General features: G+C 44.4%; 1 protein-coding gene across 6 annotated transcripts in view; it reads left to right on the top strand.

The window, feature by feature from the left end:
• DHRS7C (dehydrogenase/reductase 7C) overlaps positions 1-21,030 on the top strand; it is a 56,548-nt gene that overhangs the window by 11,565 nt on the left and 23,953 nt on the right. For 5 of the 6 annotated variants that reach the window (XM_084647247.1, XM_084647246.1, XM_084647245.1 and 2 more), the window contains one exon: positions 13,766-13,925. In XM_084647247.1, the coding sequence (XP_084503373.1) occupies positions 13,766-13,925 (160 nt within the window). Of the gene's footprint in view, positions 1-7,505; positions 7,801-13,765; positions 13,926-21,030 lie in introns of those variants that run through there. The other variant, XM_084647249.1, reaches the window with a different exon arrangement.

Raw genomic sequence — 21,030 nt, 5'->3', positions numbered from 1 at the left:
TGTACTGCCTGGGGTGGGGTGAAGAATCCCCCACTTTGCTTTCTGTCTGTCCGCAAGGCCATGATTTGCAACACTGTGGAATGCTTCTAGATCACTTTTTCATAAATTCTCGTGTACACTCCATCTCACTTCCGTCCCTGGAAGATTCACAGAGGCACAAGCAACCTGTCTTCCGACAATGGCCAATGCCAGGTTCTCCAGAGGGAATGAACAAAACAGGTATTCGTCAAGTGATCCATCTCCCGTTGACCATTTCCAGCTTCTGGCAAACAGAGGCTAAGGACACCATTCCTGCCCATACTGGTTAATAGCCATTGATGGACCTTTCCTTCATCAATTTCTCTAGTTATTTTTTGAACCCTGTTATAATCTTGGCATTCACAACATCCCCTGGCAAAGAGTTTCATGGGTTGACTGAGCATCAACCTCTTGTTTCACTTTAAATCAATTACAAATAATTAAGACGCTGGATCTGGCTGACGCAGGGTAGGCTGCAGTTGTGTTTTGGGGACCTTTACCAATCCTGGCTCTGACTTTGGGGAATCCCTTAATATTTTAGAAATATCAGAAAACCGAGTAATTTTCCAGGCAAGTGATTGGATCGCATCAAAGTACACAGAGAAGCTGTTGAGGGCAGTGGTGTGTGAACAGCACATCAGTGAGTGCAATGGTTTTATAAGATACCGGGGACAAGGGGAAGGTGACCTACAAAAACTCTCTCTACCCAAACATTTGAAAAACTCATCTAGAATTCATGCTTCAAAAAAAAATTCCGAATATCACCTTCCAGGAGCAGAAGCAAATCAGGAGAAAAAGTAACAAACTTTTGAATTAGAATCCAGTCTTCTGCAGGCCGCAGAGTGGATTCTCTCTAACCCTCCTCCCAAGCCTGGCAACAGAGATGCCAGGATGACACAGGGCAAAAGAATGTCTGCTGAATGAAGCATCATCTAAAGTCACCTTCCAAGGAGTTCAAGAGAAACCAAGATAAAATCAAGGATTCAAAATTCCTATTGTTACAGCTAGGTGGGGTAATAATTTGCTACCCAAAGAATACATCTGAAGAATTAGATAAAAGTACCAATAGAACAAAAAGCTCTACTTGCAAAAATAACCCCTCATGCCTGCTAGGCTTGTTAGCCATTAACAGTATGGAAAGCTGTACCTTCAAGGTTTCCCCCCCTCTGTTTGGACTTGTGATGGGGAATACAAATCCCACACTGGGCAAGAAGGGGTTAAGGAGGTTAAGGGGTTAACATAGTAACAAGCTCTCCTCCTGTAAATGGATGAGTAGTTTTGCTGGTATTGCTGACACGGGTTCTGTCATAAATATAAAGGGAAGGGTAAACCCCTTTGAAATCCCTCCTGGCCAGGGGAAAGCTCCTCTCACCTGTAAAGGGTTAAGAAGCTAAAGGTAACCTCGCTGGCACCTGACCAAAATGACCAATGAGGAGACAAGATACTTTCAAAAGCTGGGAGGAGGGAGAGAAACAAAGGGTTTGTGTGTCTGTCTGTAGTCGTCTTGGCCGGGGACAGAACCGGAATGGAGTCTTAGAACTTTTAGTAAGTAATCTAGCTAGGTATGTGTTAGATTATGATTTCTTTAAATGGCTGAGAAAAGAATTGTGCTGAATAGAATAACTATTTCTGTCTGTGTATCTTTTTTGTAACTTAAGGTTTTGCCTAGAGGGGTTCTCTATGTTTTTGAATCTAATTACCCTGTAAGATATATACCATCCTGATTTTACAGGGGGAATTTCTTTATTTCTATTTACTTCTATTTTTTATTAAAAGTCTTCTTGTAAAACACTGAATGCTTTTTCATTGTTCTCAGATCCAAGGGTTTGGGTTTGTGGTCACCTAGGCAAATTGGTGAGGCTTTTTATCCAACATTTCCCAGGAAAGGGGGAGTGCAAGTGTTGGGAGGATTGTTCATTGTTCTTAAGATCCAAGGGTCTGGGTCTGTAGTCACCTAGGCAAATTGGTGAGGCTTTTTACCAAACCTTGTCCAGGAAGTGGGGTGCAAGGTTTTGGGAAGTATTTTGGGGGGAAGGACGCGTCCAAACAGCTCTTCCCCAGTAACCAGTATTAGTTTGGTGGTGGTAGCGGCCATTCCAAGGATAACGGGGGTAATATTTGTTACCTTGGGGAAGTTTTGACCTAAGCTGGTAAAGATAAGCTTAGGAGGTTTTTCATGCAGGTCCCCACATCTGTACCCTAGAGTTCAGAGTGGGGGAGGAACCTTGACATGGTGGCACAGTGGTGGGATTAACCTGAAATCATTTTGAGATCCAGTTGAGATTTTTTGAACTAGAAATACAGATTTTAAAAAGGAATTTTTAGGAAGTCCAGAAGGCAGCTTTGAAACTGAAAGCAGCTTGGTTTCTCTCTGCTTTGTGGCCAAGCAGAGACAAAAGGGGATTATCTTGTGAATTGCAGGTTTTCTTGCCTGGAGGCAGGGTACTTAACTCCTGCAGGGAAATTCACAGTCTTCCAACCCAGAGGTTTTTTTTTTTTTTTCTTTTCTTCCTAAAAGTAAATAGGGGGTGTGTGCTCTACCCATTTGCCTGGAGACAAAAGTGGCAGGGTTTTTTTTTAGGATTTTGATTTTTTTTTGTTTGTTTTACAAGGAGCACAGGTTTGAAAAGAAATTTTTTTTTTTCTTTGGGCTGGGTAAGCAGTTTTCCAAGTAGTTGGAGGTTTTTTGCTTTAATTTGGGCCCAGAGCAGAGACAAGGGAATTGTCTTTTTCTGTAGGCTGACAATCACTATCAGAGAATAGGTACTCTATTCCAGCACAGCAAAAGTTTACAGCCAAGTTTTGTTTGTTTATTTCTAAACCTCGGGTGTAAAGTTAGTTAAAAACAGAGAGGTTAGAATGGCCAAATCCTCAGTTCGACTACAGCTGGAATTAGCCAAATTTCAGGCTGAGGAAAAACAAAGGGAACATGAAAGACAGATAGAACTCATGCGGCTGGAGAAGGAGGTACAGGAGGCTGCCCACAAGAGGGAAATGGAGGCAAGGAAGCATGTGGAGGAGATGGAGAGGATAAAGGCCCAGCAGAATATACCAACAAACCCTAGCAATCCTTCTCCAGGTACCACTTCCCATCCCAGAAAGTTCCCCACCTACAAGGCAGGTGATGATACTGAGGCCTTCTTAGAAAACTTCGAAAGGGCCTGCCTTGGGTACAACATCTCTACTGACCAATACATGGTAGAGCTGAGGCCGCAGCTCAGTGGACCCTTAGCTGAGGTGGCAGCTGAAATGCCTAAAGAACACATGAACAAGTATGAACTGTTTAAATCCAAGGCGAGAGTCAGAATGGGGATAACACCCGAGCAGTCTCGTCGGAGGTTCAGAGCCCTAAGGTGGAAACCAGACATGTCATTTACCCGACATGCCTACCACCTTGTAAAACATTGGGATGCCTGGATATCAGGAGCAAGTGTTGAATCTCCAGTAAATTTGCCCTTCCTAATGCAAATGGAACAATTCTTAGAGGGTGTTCCTGAGGAAATAGAAAGATACATCCTAGATGGGAAACCCAAAACTGTAATTGAGGCAGGAGAGATTGGAGCCAGATGGGTGGAGGTGGCAGAGAAGAAGAAAACTGGTCGCAGTTGGAGCGGAGACCAGAAGGGACCACCCCAGACCACAACCTATTACCGGGGGCCGCCCAAAGCCCCACCTACCTCCCAAAGAACCCTCCAGACCCCTTATCGTCCCACCACCCCGTTCTCCAGCAACCCTCCTCGCCCCAGTGACCCGTCAGCTGGACGATGTTTTAAGTGTAACGAGCTGGGGCATGTAAAGGCCAACTGCCCCAAGAACCCCAACAGATTACAGTTCATTGCACCGGAATCACACCAGAGGTCCACAGGCCCAGATACCTCCCAGATACCCTTGGAGCGGAGGGAAACTGTGAGTGTGGGTGGGAAGAAGGTCACCGCGTGGAGGGACACCGGAGCACAAGTGTCAGCTATCCATGCTTCCTTAGTGGACCCCAATTTAATCAACCCAGAGATCCAAGTGACGATTCAACCCTTCAAGTCCAACTCTTTCAATTTGCCTACAGCCAAGTTGCCTGTCCAGTACAAGGGCTGGTCAGGAATGTGGACTTTTGCAGTCTATGATGATTATCCCATCTCCATGCTGTTGGGGGAAGACTTGGCCAATCATGTGAAGCAGGCCAAGAGGGTGGGAATGGTCACCCGCAACCAGGCTAAACAAGCCGTGAGGCCTAGCTCTGTTCCGGAAACTTCTATCAGGACCCAGTCAGAGGTGATGGACCTGGACCCCAGGCCAATGTCTGCAACAGCAGTAGTGGATCCAGTCCCAGAGACCCAGACGGAACCAGTCCCAGAACCGGAACCAGCCAAACAACCAACACCAGACCCCGTGCCAGCACTGAATCCAGTACTTGCAACCTCAACACCAGAGGGCCCCACCGAACCTGAACTGGCAGCAGCCGATAACCCTACACAAGAGGCTCAGCCGGAGCCTGAATCCCAACATAGTGCACCAGCGGAGAGCGGTTCACAGTCAACAGAAACAGCTCCATCCCCTATATCGCTTCCAGAGGGACCAAGCCTATGTCCCCAATCCAATGAGGAACTGATGTCTCCAGCATCAAGGGAACAGTTCCAGACCGAACAGGAAGCAGATGAAAGCCTCCAGAGAGCTTGGACGGCGGCACGGAGCAACCCACCGCCTCTCAGCTCTTCTAATAGATCCAGGTTTGTTGTAGAAAGAGGACTTTTATACAAGGAAACTCTTTCTGGGGGACACCAGGAAGACTGGCATCCTCAGAGACAGTTGGTAGTTCCAACTAAATACCGGGCCAAGCTCTTGAGCTTAGCCCATGATCACCCTAGTGGCCATGCTGGGGTGAACAGGACCAAAGACCGTTTGGGGGGGTCATTCCACTGGGAGGGAATGGGCAAGGATGTTTCTACCTATGTCCAGTCTTGTGAGGTGTGCCAAAGAGTGGGAAAACCCCAAGACCAGGTCAAAGCTCCTCTCCAGCCACTCCCCATCATTGAAGTTCCATTGCAGCGAGTAGCTGTGGATATTCTGGGTCCTTTTCCGAAAAAGACACCCAGAGGAAAGCAGTACATACTGACTTTCATGGATTTTGCCACCCGATGGCCGGAAGCAGTAGCTGTAAGCAACACCAGGGCTAAAAGTGTGTGCCAGGCACTAGCAGACATTTTTGCCAGGGTAGGTTGGCCCTCCGACATCCTCACAGATGCAGGGACTAATTTCCTGGCAGGAACTATGAAAAACCTTTGGGAAGCTCATGGGGTAAATCACTTGGTTGCCACTCCTTACCATCATCAAACAAATGGCATGGTGGAGAAGTTTAATGGAACTTTGGGGGCCATGATACGTAAATTCGTAAATGAGCACTCCAATGATTGGGACCTAGTATTGCAGCAGTTGCTCTTTGCCTACAGAGCTGTACCACATCCCAGTTTAGGGTTTTCCCCATTTGAACTTGTATATGGCCGTGAGGTTAAGGGGCCATTGCAGTTGGTGAAGCAGCAATGGGAGGGATTTACACCTTCTCCAGGAACTAACATTCTGGACTTTGTAACCAACCTACAAAACACCCTCCGAACCTCTTTAGCCCTTGCTAGAGAAAACTTACAGGATGCTCAAAAAGAGCAAAAAGCCTGGTATGATAAACATGCCAGAGAGCGTTCCTTCGAAGTAGGAGACCAGGTCATGGTCTTAAAGGCGCTCCAGGCCCATAAAATGGAAGCATCGTGGGAAGGGCCATTCGTGGTCCAGGAGCGCCTGGGAGCTGTTAATTATCTCATAGCATTCCCCACCTCCAACCGAAAGCCTAAGGTGTATCATATTAATTCTCTAAAGCCCTTTTATTCCAGAGAATTAAAGGTTTGTCAGTTTACAGCCCAGGGAGGAGACGACGCTGAGTGGCCTGAAGGTGTCTACTACGAAGGGAAATGTGCTGGTGGTGTGGAAGAGGTGAACCTCTCCATGACCCTTGGGCGTATGCAGCGACAGCAGATCCAGGAGCTGTGCACTAGCTACGCGCCAACGTTCTCAGCCACCCCAGGACTGACTGAACGGGCATACCACTCCATTGACACAGGTAATGCTCACCCAATTAGGGTCCAACCTTACCGGGTGTCTCCTCAAGCTAAAACTGCTATAGAATGGGAGATCCAGGATATGTTACAGATGGGTGTAATCCGCCCCTCTGAAAGTGCATGGGCATCTCCAGTGGTTCTAGTTCCCAAACCAGATGGGGAAATACGTTTTTGCGTGGACTACCGTAAGCTAAATGCTGTAACTCGCCCAGACAACTATCCCATGCCACGCACAGATGAACTATTAGAGAAACTGGGAAGGGCCCAGTTCATCTCTACCTTGGACTTAACCAAGGGGTACTGGCAGGTACCACTAGATGAATCTGCCAAGGAAAGGTCAGCCTTCATCACACATCTCGGGCTGTATGAATTTAATGTACTCCCTTTCGGGCTGCGAAATGCACCCGCCACTTTCCAAAGACTTGTAGATGGTCTCCTAGCGGGATTAGGAGAATATGCAGTCGCCTACCTTGACGATGTGGCCATATTTTCGGATTCCTGGGCAGACCACCTGGAACATCTACAAAAAGTCCTTGAGCGCATAAGGGAGGCAGGACTAACTGTTAAGGCTAAGAAGTGTCAAATAGGCCTAAACAGAGTGACTTACCTTGGACACCAGGTGGGTCAAGGAACTATCAGCCCCCTACAGGCCAAAGTGGATGCTATCCAAAAGTGGCCTGTCCCAAAGTCAAAGAAACAGGTTCAATCCTTCTTAGGCTTGGCCGGTTATTACAGACGATTTGTACCGCACTACAGCCAAATCACTGCCCCACTGACAGACCTAACCAAAAAGAAACAGCCAAATGCTGTTCAGTGGACCGGAAAGTGTCAGAAGGCCTTTAACAAGCTTAAAGCGACACTCATGTCTGACCCTGTACTAAGGGCCCCAGACTTTGACAAACCGTTCCTAGTAACCACAGATGCATCCGAGCGTGGTGTGGGAGCAGTTTTAATGCAGAAAGGACCTGATCAAGAATTCCACCCTGTAGTGTTTCTCAGCAAAAAACTGTCTGAGAGGGAAAGCAACTGGTCAGTCACTGAAAAAGAATGTTATGCCATTGTCTACGCTCTGGAAAAGCTACGCCCATATGTTTGGGGACGGCGTTTCCACCTGCAAACCGACCATGCTGCACTAAAGTGGCTTCACACCGTCAAAGAAACTAACAGAAAACTTCTTCGGTGGAGTTTAGCTCTCCAAGATTTTGATTTCGACATCCAACACATCTCAGGAGCTTCTAACAAAGTGGCTGATGCACTCTCCCGTGAAAGTTTCCCAGAATCAACTGGTTAAAATCGTCCTTGAGATGTGGAAAATATTGTTAGTCTTTATGTACTTGGTAGTATATTTAGAGATGCATGTGTCTTATTAACTCTGTTTTCCTAGAGCTCCAGGAAGAAATCCCAGCCAGTGTTTCACCCTAGCTGAGATTTGGGGGGCGTGTCATAAATATAAAGGGAAGGGTAAACCCCTTTGAAATCCCTCCTGGCCAGGGGAAAGCTCCTCTCACCTGTAAAGGGTTAAGAAGCTAAAGGTAACCTCGCTGGCACCTGACCAAAATGACCAATGAGGAGACAAGATACTTTCAAAAGCTGGGAGGAGGGAGAGAAACAAAGGGTTTGTGTGTCTGTCTGTAGTCGTCTTGGCCGGGGACAGAACAGGAATGGAGTCTTAGAACTTTTAGTAAGTAATCTAGCTAGGTATGTGTTAGATTATGATTTCTTTAAATGGCTGAGAAAAGAATTGTGCTGAATAGAATAACTATTTCTGTCTGTGTATCTTTTTTGTAACTTAAGGTTTTGCCTAGAGGGGTTCTCTATGTTTTTGAATCTAATTACCCTGTAAGATATATACCATCCTGATTTTACAGGGGGAATTTCTTTATTTCTATTTACTTCTATTTTTTATTAAAAGTCTTCTTGTAAAACACTGAATGCTTTTTCATTGTTCTCAGATCCAAGGGTTTGGGTTTGTGGTCACCTAGGCAAATTGGTGAGGCTTTTTATCCAACATTTCCCAGGAAAGGGGGAGTGCAAGTGTTGGGAGGATTGTTCATTGTTCTTAAGATCCAAGGGTCTGGGTCTGTAGTCACCTAGGCAAATTGGTGAGGCTTTTTACCAAACCTTGTCCAGGAAGTGGGGTGCAAGGTTTTGGGAAGTATTTTGGGGGGAAGGACGCGTCCAAACAGCTCTTCCCCAGTAACCAGTATTAGTTTGGTGGTGGTAGCGGCCATTCCAAGGATAACGGGGGTAATATTTGTTACCTTGGGGAAGTTTTGACCTAAGCTGGTAAAGATAAGCTTAGGAGGTTTTTCATGCAGGTCCCCACATCTGTACCCTAGAGTTCAGAGTGGGGGAGGAACCTTGACAGGTTCTCTGAGAGAAACAAGCCACACCGCAGGAGCATTTGTAAGCTGGTTTAACCACGTTTACACGAGGGGTTTGACCGGTATAGAAATGTTGCCCAAAAATCACACTTCCAAGCTGATGTGCTTGATGCTTGACCATTGCTATGATGGTGAAAGTTTCTAGTGTCGATCTGGCTTCTGTGTTTCTTTTTGTGAGATTACATTCTAAGTGCAATGTACTGAGACACTGCTTTCAGTGTGTCTTTGCTAGTCAAGTGTACTGCTCACATGTGTGTTGTTGTCAGGGTACATTATTGTGAGCGTATACCTGAGTTGAAATCAATGTGCATGTGAGTTTTCTATTCCTGTGTGTGTCCTTGAGAACAAACATGATGTGAATGTACAATATCATGTCTTTATTTCTGAAAAATGTTGTGTACCTTTTTGTGCCTTTTTGTGTGTGTCGTCAGTGCTTCTTCTGGCGTTCAAGTGTGTGTTATTGTTGTGTTTGTGAACACACACCGTGTGTTTATGATTGAAAAATATTGTGACTACATGTGTGTTGTGAATGTGGATTATTGTGTGTGTTTCTACATGTACATACTTGTGTTTTTATGGGCAAATACTATTTTGTGCATGCGTTATGTTTGGAAGTGAACATTAGTAAGGACTTACCGCTGAGCCTGCGATAAACATCAAAAGCTGCTGTCTTCCTGCATCTCCTCAGACAGTGAGATTTTAGTCCATTCAGAGGTGATGCCTACAATGCATCATTTCCTCACATGCCAAGTGCAGCTCATTTCAGGAGTCCTTCAACGTTTGTATTTGCTGTCTTGTTAATTTTAAAACAAAATTTGCAATCCTTGTTTTGAGCCACATTTTCAAATGTGCTTTTATTCTGCATCCTGAAAGGACTCCAGAATGGTGCAAAAAATTCCATATTTGGGCTTTTATTTTCAAGGGAGTCTAAGGAAGTTCATGCAGTCGATAGGAATTCAGAACTTGTTTCAGGCCCAGCTCCTCCAAAGTAGCATGCACCCAGCTCTCATGGGACTTGGTTTTTGGTTTTGCCACTGACATACTTGGTGGCTCTGGGCAATAGCCAATACTTGGTGCTTCACAGAAGGTGAAAAATCAACTCATCCAGTGCTGAACATGGAATGTAACTTACTCCTTATGCCTGGAGGCCAGCTCAGAAGAACTCAGATCACACTCAGGCACCAAACTAAATGGTGCCCATGGATGAATTTAATCTGAGAATGACATCAGCCTCATGATAGCCTCGAATGGAAGGAACTGTCATAACTCAACTTTGTAGATGATCAGGGGGAAAAGTCACATTATTTACTGCTCTATCTAAAGTGTCCATATGGCTGCCATGACCGCATTCCATCACCATGTTTTCCAATGTATAAAGTGCAGGGTTCACCAAACAAAACTTTCACAGAAAGTCTTCACTTTCCTTTTACATTTTCTCTTTTTCATTTAAAGAAATGAAAACTGGGAAAACAAATAATTTTGGCTGAAAAAATGTATTTTTAATTTAATTTAATTTAATTTCATGTTTTTGACCGTTTTCAGAGAAAAAAGTTCAGTTTTGAGAAATGTTGGGGATTTTCTTTGACAAAAAAACCCACAAAATTTTCATGAGGAAACAAAGTTTCCAACCACCTCTGTTTAAACCACTAGCTCTTTAATATATTTATCCTCAACCCAACCCTACAAGGCAGGGCAGTACTATTATATCCATGTTATAGATGGGAACTGTTGTCCAGACAGAATGAGGTGCCCAAGATCACACAGGAAACCCATGGCAAAACAGGTAGCTGAGCTGGGTCTCTCAGGTTCCAGGTTAGTGTCCAGACCACCTAAAGGAGGAGTGCTAGGCAGAGACGGACTCCACCTAATGAAGAGAGGGAAGAGCGTCTTTGCAAGCAGGCTGGCTAACCTAGTGAGGAGGGCTTTAAACTAGGTTCACCGGGGGAAAGAGACCAAAGCTCTGAGGTAAGTGCGGAAGTGGGATACCGGAAGGAAGCACGAGCAGGAGCACGTGAGAGGGGAGGGCTCCTGCCTCATACTGAGAAAGAGGGACGATCAGCGAGTTATCTTAAGTGCCTATACACAAATGCAAGAAGCCTGGGAAACAAGCAGGGAGAACTGGCACAGTCAAGGAATTATGATGTGATTGGAATAACAGAGACGTAGTGGGATAACTCACATGATTGGAGTACTGTCATGGATGGATATAAACTGTTCAGGAAGGATGAGGTTCAACAAGGACAAGTGCAGAATCCTGCACTTAGGGTGGAAGAATCCCATGCACCGCTATAGACTAGGGACCGAATGGCTCGGCAGCAGTTCTGCAGAAAAGGACCTGGGGTTACAGTGGATGAGAAGCTGGATATGAGTCAACAGTGTGCAGTTGTTGCCAAGAAGGCCAATGGCATTTTGGGATGTATAAGTAGGGGCATTGCCAGCAGATCGAGGGACGTGATCATTCCCCTCTATTCGACGTTGGTGAGGCCTCATCTAGAGTACTGTGTCCAGTTTTGGGCCCCACACTACAAGAAGGATTTGGAAAAATTGGAAAACGTCCAGCGGAGGGCAACAAAAATGATTAGGGGACTGGAACACATGACTTATGAGGAGAGGCTGAGGGAACTGGGATTGTTTAGTCTGTGGAAGAGAAGAATGAGGGGGGATTTCATAGCTGCTTTCAACTAGCTGAGAGGTGGTTCCAAAGAGGATGGTTCTAGACTATTCTCAGTGGTGGAAGAGGACAGGACAAGGAGTAATGGTCTCAAGTTGCAGTGGGGGAGGTTTAGGTTGGATATTAGGAAAAACGTTTTCACTAGGAGGGTGGTGAAACACTGGAATGCGTTACATAGGGAGGTGGTAGAATCTCCTTCCTTAGAAGTTTTTAAGGTCAGGCTTGACAAAGCCCTGGCTGGGATGATTTAATTCGGGATTGGTCCTGCTTTGAGCAGGGGGTTGGACTAGATGACCACCTGAGGTCCCTTCCAACCCTGATATTCTATGATTCTATGATTCTATGACAGGCATGGCAGAAAAGGTGGGGGGAGTTGCATTGTATGTAAGGGAGCAGTATGACTGCTCAGAGCTCATGTATGAAACTGCAGAAAAACCTGAGAGTCTCTGGATTAAGTTTAGACCTGTGAGCAACAAGGGTGATGTCGTGGTGGGAGTCTGCTATAGACCACCTGTCAAGGTTCCTTCCCCACTCTAAACTCTAGGGTACAGATGTGGGGACCTGCATGAAAACCTCCTAAGCTTAATTTTACCAGCTTAAGTTCAAACTTCCCCAAGGTACAAACTATTTTACCTTTTGCCCTTGGACTTTCGCTGCCAACACCAAATGTCTAACCAGTATTATTATTAGGAAAGAGTCCGTTTGGAAATGTCTTTCCCCCCAAAAAAATCCTCCCAAATGTTACCCCCCTTTACTGGGGAAGGTTTGATAAAAATCCTCACCAATTTGCATAGGTGACCACAGACCCAAACCCTTGGATCTTAAGAACAATGAAAAAGCAATCAGTTTCTTAAAAGAAGAATTTTAATAGAAGAAAAAGTAAAAAGAATCACTTCTGTAAAATCAGGATGGTAAATACCTTACAGGGTAATTAGATTCAAAACATAGAGAATCCCTCTAGGCAAAACCTTAAGTTACAAAAAAGACATAAAAACAGGAATCTACATTCCATTCAACACAGCTTATTTTTCTCAGCCATTTAAAGAAATCATAATCTAACACATACCTAGCTAGATTACTTACTAAGTTCTAAGACTCCATTCCTGCTCTGTCCCCGGCAAAAGCATCACACAGACCGAGAAAGAGAGAGGCTTTCTTTCTCCCTCCCCCCAGCTTTTGAAAGTATCTTGTCTCCTCATTGGTCATTTTGGTCAGGTGCCAGCAAGGTTATCCTAGCTTCTTAACCCTTTACAGGTGAAAGGGTTTTTCCTCTGGCCAGGAGGGATTTTAAAGGTGTTTACCCTTCCCTTTATATTTATGACACCATGTCACAGCTCATTCCAACTCAGGTGCCCAGTTCTCTCTGCTGAATTTATCCCCTCTCCTATCGGTGCCCCCTGAGCTTTTCCCTTCTCAGGATTGTTTTATGGCACCTATAAAGAGTCTACGTCTCAGATCCATACAGGAGAGATGTTAAAACCACTGCACTGTAGATCTTCAATTTGCTGGCGAGACGGATGTTGTGTTGGTTAAGAATTTTTGTTCGAAGCCAAGGGCGTGGCTCTGAATGAACTCTCTCTCCGGACAGCTAGCTGGGTGATTAGATAGTAGACGGACGACTGAATATTCAGATTGAACAAACTACTTCCACTGCAACTTTTGAAAAAGAAAAAGACACCAGAACCTTTCTAACGTTATTGGGTTTGTACAAATTGTTTTCATGCATAATATCAGTTGAAGGCCTAAACCAAACAACAAGGTGACCCAAGGAACATATTTCCATTTTATCATAAAGACATGACACAAAAACAGAAGCTTCTTTGTGCAGTTGAATTAGGACAGTGCAAAGAGCTCTAGAAAACTTTCCAGCCCCATGAAACTAAATACATCAGGCATGTGGATCTGCTGTAGATACTATATTTACTTTTTAAAAATCTCTTATGCAGCTGAGAACTATACATAGCTGTTCTCCCGCAAGACAAGTGGCCTCAGTACATCGACTGCTTTCCAGAAATGCTGAAAGAATTTGATTAAAATCCTAGAATAAATTAATTACTTATCTGCTTCTTGACTGCTTCATATTCATAGTAAGTTATTCTCTTCTCAGTACTTCTGTAACATGTGAAACGTATATATTCTCTTACTCTTTATCTGGTGATAACAATAATCAGCTTTTATCTATGTAGTTCTAAAAGGATAGGAAAATGTATCAGAGATTAATGTAACATAATTTTGCACCCCTTTGGTTAAACTGAATTCACTCTTGCAACTGTGCAATTCTTTTTCTAGAAGAGAACTGTCATGAATACAACGACAAAAGGCTTTGACTATAATGTGTAATAGTGAGGAGGAAAATGAAGCCTATCTGATAAAAATAGGGCCACATTATACCATTGATTTTCAAGCTAAGTTTTCTATTGAAACTGTTAAAAACTGGTGACTTGCTGTGACTGCTGCTGTCTAACATAATCCATACATTCTGCTTATCTTTTCCATGAATGGAGACAAGGATTCATTTTAAAAGATATCTTGAAAAATATGAAGAATGCCTCAATTCCATTGTGACTCTAACCTGGTCTATTTTCTTTCAGGTAAAAATGGGTGTCCTTGCTGTGCTTATTCTTCCTTTGCTCCTTTTTGGAATCAGTGGAATTATATATATTTACCGAGCAGTTGGTCGGCTAATGTCAAAATCAGCTGTGCAAAACAAAGTGGTAGTGATTACTGATGCCATCTCTGGATTGGGCAAGGGTAAGTTGTCTGGGTTTGGGGGTGTTTTCACTGTTTCATAGAGTGAAAGAATTATTGTCTCTAGCATGGGCATTCTCAGATGACCTTATATGTTTGTTACCTTATATAGGATATGTTCACCTGCAAAATGGAGAGAAAGCAAATATAAATAGAAACACGTGCTACAATTTTGGAATGTGCACTCTTTATTCCCCTTTAGAGGCACTGCTGCTGATTTAGATGGACTACATTAGATTGATCTCAGTTGAATAAGAAGTTTGAGAGGGAAATGAAGATGGAGTTATTTTTAGCATGCTGTCACTGTGAGATCTAATTATGTGTACAGTTACTATCAGGTGGCAGCATTTCATTATAAATAGATGATTCATATAACCAATATGACCCATAAGGTCTGTACCACTCCAGCTCCACCAGGCTCTGATTATGCAAACATTTATATGCATGCATAACTTTAAGCATGAGGAGTTCAATGGACTTCAGTAGTAAGGTTTGCAAGATCTAGGCCTAACTGAGTGGCTTTGCAATGGCATCGGCACATCTGTGTGTGCGGCAGCAGGCAGTAAGTATCACAGTGGCCAAGCGGCACTGCTGTCTCAGTTCATGCTATATAGTCACAGGAAGCTAGCACAGCGGTTCATTTAGATGCATGTCGGTCTTGGGTAGTTGCTCTAGACACATCACGTTGCACTTACACATTATTTTATTTATATTTGAATCTCTATTGATTGAAAAATCGAGCATTATATTCATTTGCATTCCTTTTTAATGGTTTGTTGATTATTAGTAGTATATTAGGCCTTTATTTCATTTCATTTTTAAAAAACTACTTCACCTGTTTGTGTTTTCTGGGGCCTCACCACTCCCTCCAGCGTAGAAGGGCTGAGCCATTTCCATCCTCTCTGGGGACAGGACAGCTGCTGCTCTTTGCTCATACAGTCTAATATTACATGCAGAACATGCCTTCTAAAGGAATTTTTTAATATTTAAAATTGTGCCTTTGTGATTTCATTTTGGATTTGGTTTGGTTTACAAGAACCACAGCCTTTACAAAAAGAAAAGGAGGACTTGTGGCACCTTAGAGACTAACCAATTTATTAGAGCATAAGCTTTCGTGAGCTACAGCTCACTTCCTCAGATGCATATCGTGGAAACTGCAGCAGGCTTTATATATACACAGAGAATATGAAACAATACCTATTCCCACCCCACTGTCCTGCTGGTAATAGCTTATCTAAAGTGATTTCCAGCACAAATCCAGGTTTTCTCACCCTCCACCCCCCCACACAAATTAAGTTTGTGTGTGTATGGGGGTGGGGGGGATGTGAGAACCTGGATTTATGCAGGAAATAGCCCAGCTTGATTGTCATGCACATTGTGTAAAGAGTTGTCACTTTGGATGGGCTATCACCAGCAGGAGAGTGAATTTGTGTGGGGGGGTGGAGGGTGAGAAAACCTGGATTTGTCCTGGAAATCACTTTAGATAAGCTATTACCAGCAGGACAGTGGGGTGGGAATAGGTATTGTTTCATATTCTCTGTGTATATATAAAGCCTGCTGCAGTTTCCACGATATGCATCTGAGGAAGTGAGCTGTAGCTCACGAAAGCTTATGCTCTAATAAATTGGTTAGTCTCTAAGGTGCCACAAGTCCTCCTTTTCTTTTTGCGAATACAGACTAACACGGCTGTTACTCTGAAACAGCCTTTACACTTTGTTTTTTCTTTCCAGTTTTTCTACATTAAATGGGAGATGTTTGGAATGGATTTCTATTTTCAGAGATGTTTTCTTCAGGGAATTAGCTGCATGGTAGAAAAGGAAACCAGGCTATGTTATGTGTCACTAAACAGGGAATATAGTTGCCATGAGAAAGGGATGGAGTTGGGAGCAACATTACCTCCCTCCTGAACGCTCTGATATCTAGCATCTTAGATAGGTGTCTGCACTACCCTACAGTCGTGCCACACAGAATATAAGAACATGCATTGAAAAAGCATTCAGAGAACCCCCTTCAGAAACTTTGGCCAGCATCCCATGCAAAACCAGCCAAGCAAGTACATACTCAGAACAACCGACTCCCTCAGATAAATAGCTGGAAATATCCTTCTTCTGTGTGTCCAGTCTGCTGGAAGATCCACATCTCCGCTCCCACCCTTGCTCCCTCAGCAGTCTCCATATCCCAAAGCTACTTCTCACACTGCATGGTATGTAAACTGGAAGACTCAACATTAATGGTATTTATACAGTTGGTTTCTTAACATAAGGCAGTAACACAGAAAGCAGGTCTGCATCCTCTGCAAACACACAGCTCTATGAAACAGAATCTAGTAGGCACGACTGTAATTCAATATGGCTTACCTGCAAAGCCAGAGAGAAACAATACAATGCTTCATAACTAGGTGTGGTGAGCTCTTCCTTAGAGAATCCTGTTTCAAATATCAAATCCATCTTTCTGCATTACTGATGTGGCTTGAATCTTTACATGGGTAATGATACCAGGTCCTTCCAGCAGTGAGCTATCCTATACAGTATATGAAATTGTTACTGTACATGAGGTGAGGGACAAGTCCATTTTACAGAGCCAAGTCTGAGGCAGAAAGCTGAATGAGACACTAGACCAGAACATCTGGGGGAGGGGGGTAGGAAAAAACAAGAGGAAATAGGCTACCTATTAGAATAGATATGTGGGCACAATTGGCAACGGGCTTTGTTGCAAGGATAAGTTCCTGGGTTAGTGGTTCTGTTGTGTGGTATGTGGTTGTTGGTGAGTATTTGCTTCAGGTTGCGGGGCTGTCTGTAGGCAAGGACTGGCCTGTCTCCCAAGATTTGTGAGAGTGTTGGGTCATCCTTTAGGATAGGTTGTAGATCCTTAATAATGCGTTGGAGGGGTTTTAGTTGGGGGCTGAAGGTGACGGCTAATGGCGTTCTGTTATTTTCTTTGTTAGGCCTGTCCTGTAGTAGGTAACTTCTGGGAACTCTTCTGGCTCTATCAATCTGTTTCTTTACTTCTGCAGGTGGGTATTGTAGTTGTAAGAAAGCTTGACAGAGATCTTGTAGGTGTTTGTCTCTGTCTGAGGGGTTGGAGCAAATGTGGTTGTATCGCAGAGCTTGGCTGTAGACGATGGATCGTGTGGTGTGGTCAGGGTGAAAGCTGGAGGCATGAAGGTAGGAATAGCGGTCAGTAGGTTTCCGGTATAGGGTGGTGTTTATGTGACTATTGTTTATTAGCACTGTAGTGTCCAGGAAGTGGATCTCTTGTGTGGACTGGACCAGGCTAAGGTTGATGGTGGGATGGAAATTGTTGAAATCATGCCCACATATCTATTCAGGGGAAACCATCACAGGGCCTAATAACATCAGCCACACTATCAGAGGCTCGTTCACCTGCACATCCACCAATGTGATATATGCCATCATGTGCCAGCAATGCCCCTCTGCCATGTACATTGGTCAAACTGGACAGTCTCTACGTAAAAGAATAAATGGACACAAATCAGATGTCAAGAATTATAACATTCATAAACCAGTCGGAGAACACTTCAATCTCTCTGGTCACGCAATCACAGACATGAAGGTCGCTATCTTAAAACAAAAAAACTTCAAATCCAGACTCCAGCGAGAAACTGCTGAATTGGAATTCATTTGCAAATTGGATACTATTAATTTAGGCTTAAATAGAGACTGGGAGTGGCTAAGTCATTATGCAAGGTAGCCTATTTCCTCTTGTTTTTTCCTACCCCCCCCCCCAGATGTTCTGGTTTAACTTGGATTTAAACTTGGAGAGTGGTCAGTTTGGATGAGCTATTACCAGCAGGAGAGTGAGTTTGTGTGTGTATGGGGGTGGGGGGGATGTGAGAAAACCTGGATTTGTGCAGGAAATAGCCCAACTTGATTATCATGCACATTGTGTAAAGAGTTGTCACTTTGGATGGGCTATCACCAGCAGGAGAGTGAATTTGTGTGGGGGGTGGAGGGTGAGAAAACCTGGATTTGTGTTGGAAATGGCCCAACCTGATGATCACTTTAGATAAGCTATTACCAGCAGGACAGTGGGGTGGGAGGAGGTATTGTTTCATATTCTCTGTGTATATATAAAGTCTGCTGCAGTTTCCACGGTATGCATCCGATGAAGTGAGCTGTAGCTCACGAAAGCTCATGCTCAAATAAATTGGTTAGTCTCTAAGGTGCCACAAGTACTCCTTTTCTTTTTGCGAATACAGACTAACACAGCTGTTACTCTGAATTTCTGATTATTGCACTTTGTGATTAGGTGTCCTTATAAACACAGTATTTGGTTTCAGAGTTCCTTTTATTAACTGCTTCTTTCAGCACAGATGTATTTCACTAGTGTGATAAGTATGCTTGATTGCAAGCATTAGCCTTATTTCTTCACTTTATCACTTAAACTAAAAGAAAGCATTATGAGTACAAACCCTGTCTTTCCCAGCAGGATTGCCCATGAGGTAAGCCCTGTCACTAAAAATTACAGTATTTTACCCAAAGCTGTATCATTTATAGCTGACTTCCTTTTATACACATTTTAATCACAAAATTAAATATAGATTTTAACTATGAAATCTTGTTAGCTGAACAAATGGTACATTCTTATGAAAGGCTATAGCAACTCTGGGTTCCCTTGGACTATTCCAGAAATCTAGCCGTTAGTTTTTGCATGTTTATTTGAATAGCATCAAATCCTTCCCTAAACAACTCCAAGGAAAACTCTACAAACTCCTCCCCCACAAACTCACCAAAGGACCTTCTACATGCTTCTACATACACTACAGATTGTTGTAATAAGCCGTAGATCCAATGTCTTTATTAAGACCATGATTTTTAGTGACTAGCAAAGTTGTAAATTTAAGTTCCTGGGCTTGTCTTTTAAAAGTGGTGTGCAGGTTTCCTTTGAGGATGGGGACTGATAAGATGAGGAGAGTGATTGCTTTGTGAAAAGTGTTCACCTGTGGGTGATATGGTGTTTTTGTCTTATATCATTTTCCTATGTGTGTTCATTTGAGAACATAGTGATTATCTGCTAGTTGATATTGGATCATTTAGTGCACTGGAGGAGGTTCACCATGTGTGATAATCATTTGTAGGACCCATGGATCTTGAAAGGTGTGTTGTAGGGGAGTTTTGATCATTGTAGCAGTGGAGATATGTCTGCAGGTTTTGCATCTGTTGTTCTGGCAGAGTCCGCTTTGAGTTAGTGTGTCCTGATCTGTGGGGAACTTGCTTTTGATGATGAGCTTGGAGAGATTGGGGGATTGTTTGAAGGTCAGAAGAGAGGGTTCAGGAAAGATTTCTTTCGGGATAGGGTCCCCATTGACTATGGGTTGTAGTTGTTTGAGATAGCCCATATGGGTTCCAGTGTGGGGTATTAGGTGACAACAAGGAGTGTAGGATCAGCTACAGAAATACTGCATACAAAATTATTTAGTTAGTCAAGGTTAAGGAAGACTGCAAGGAATTTCAAAGGAACATAACCAAGACAAGTGAATGGGCTGCTTGAGGGCAGATGACATTCTATATCAACAAATGCAAGATATTACCACACTGGAAGGAATAATTTCGACTACTAGTATGTGAGTACGTAGACAGAGGTGCCAGTGGGCTTGTGCAGCCCAAGCTGAAGGCTGTGGGCACTGCAGTCTCACTGCAATTTAGTGAGTGCGATGATCCGTCAGGGTTCCCACAACCGTATTACCCCCTCTGCTTCAGCAGGTGAGAACTTTGCTGCTGCTAAGCTCTGCATATTGTCAGCTTCCTGACTCTCTAGCCTGTCTGTCTTGTCAGCAAACTCTTCAGGGCTCTGCCAGTCATAACCTTGCCTAGCATGTAATCGTCAGTAAACCTCAATTCCCAAGTTCCTCACAGATGCCTTTCTCTGCAGTGTTCAGCTCTTCTTACTTTAGCATCCACAAATCTTATCACATTTGTTGTGCCTTCAAAGAGACAGTTCACAACCGCTTATTAACTTAATTTATTCACAAAAGGATGTAGGTTTACATGATACCAAATATAAGGAATAAGTAATGGTTACAAACAAATGAAAGTAAAAATATTCTTCTAAGAATCCCCCCGCCCCCCCAGCAAACTAGAGTCTTTTCTTCAAAAATGTTTTTCTCACCATGGTTGGCTTATATAGCTTTAGCCAGGACCCAACATATGGAACTCAAAACACTTGGTTTTTGACTCTTCAGGTGAATGATAACCTAGGGCAGGGGTCTCAAACATGCAGCCCATGGGCCGCATGTGGCCCACGGGGTTATTTTCTGCGGCCCGCCAGCTCCCCACGGGCCCCCCGCCCCCCGAGCATTTACCTACAGTGGCTCCAGCCCAGCACACACTGGCGGCAGGGCAGGCTCCCTGCCTGCCTGCCCTGCCCCAGCGCCACTCCGGGAAGCGGCCAGGACCTGGGGGAGGAGGGGGGGCACAGAGGTCTGTGTGTTGCCCTGGCCATGCCTCCGGGTACCTCCCCCAAAGCTCCCATTGGCCGGGAACATAGAACTGCAGCCAATGGGAGCCTTGGGGGAGGTACCTGGAGGTGCGGCCAGGGCAACACACAGACCCCTGTGCAGCCCCCCCACCCCATCCCCGACGTCCCAGCTGCTTCCCGGAGTGGCACGGGGGCAGGGAAGGCAGACAGGGAGCCTGCCCTGCCCCCAGTGCACGCTGGGCCGGACCCACCCCCCGAACCCTTCCTGCAGCTAAAACCCCTGCCGTGATCCCCCTGCCGCACCCCACACCCCTCCTGCACCCCAACCCCTGCCCTGAGCCCCCGCCGCACCTTGCACACTGACCCCCCTGTCCCACCTTGCACCCAGACCCCTGCCCTGAGCCCAAACACTTTTTAGGGACATAATTCCAATACATATCCATAACTCTTTGTACGCATCCTGTACATGCACCACACAATGAGTTTTGAGACCAGTGTGTTACCAGTTTGCATATGATACCTTACATGACACCTTTTAGGTACATATTCTGACAACATTGTGTCAGGTACAGTCAGTCAGGCCTGACAAGAGTTGCTGACACTGAGTAGAGAACCACCAATGGGCCTCTGTGTCACACTGAGCTAGTTAGATTAAAGATAGTGCTGGTAG

This window comes from Lepidochelys olivacea (genome assembly GCF_965140295.1).
Source record: "Lepidochelys olivacea isolate rLepOli2 genome assembly, chromosome: 14".
Classification (NCBI taxonomy): domain Eukaryota; kingdom Metazoa; phylum Chordata; order Testudines; family Cheloniidae; genus Lepidochelys; species Lepidochelys olivacea.
The sequence above is the reverse complement of the archived record's forward strand: the minus strand, read 5'-3'. Positions and strand labels throughout refer to the sequence as shown.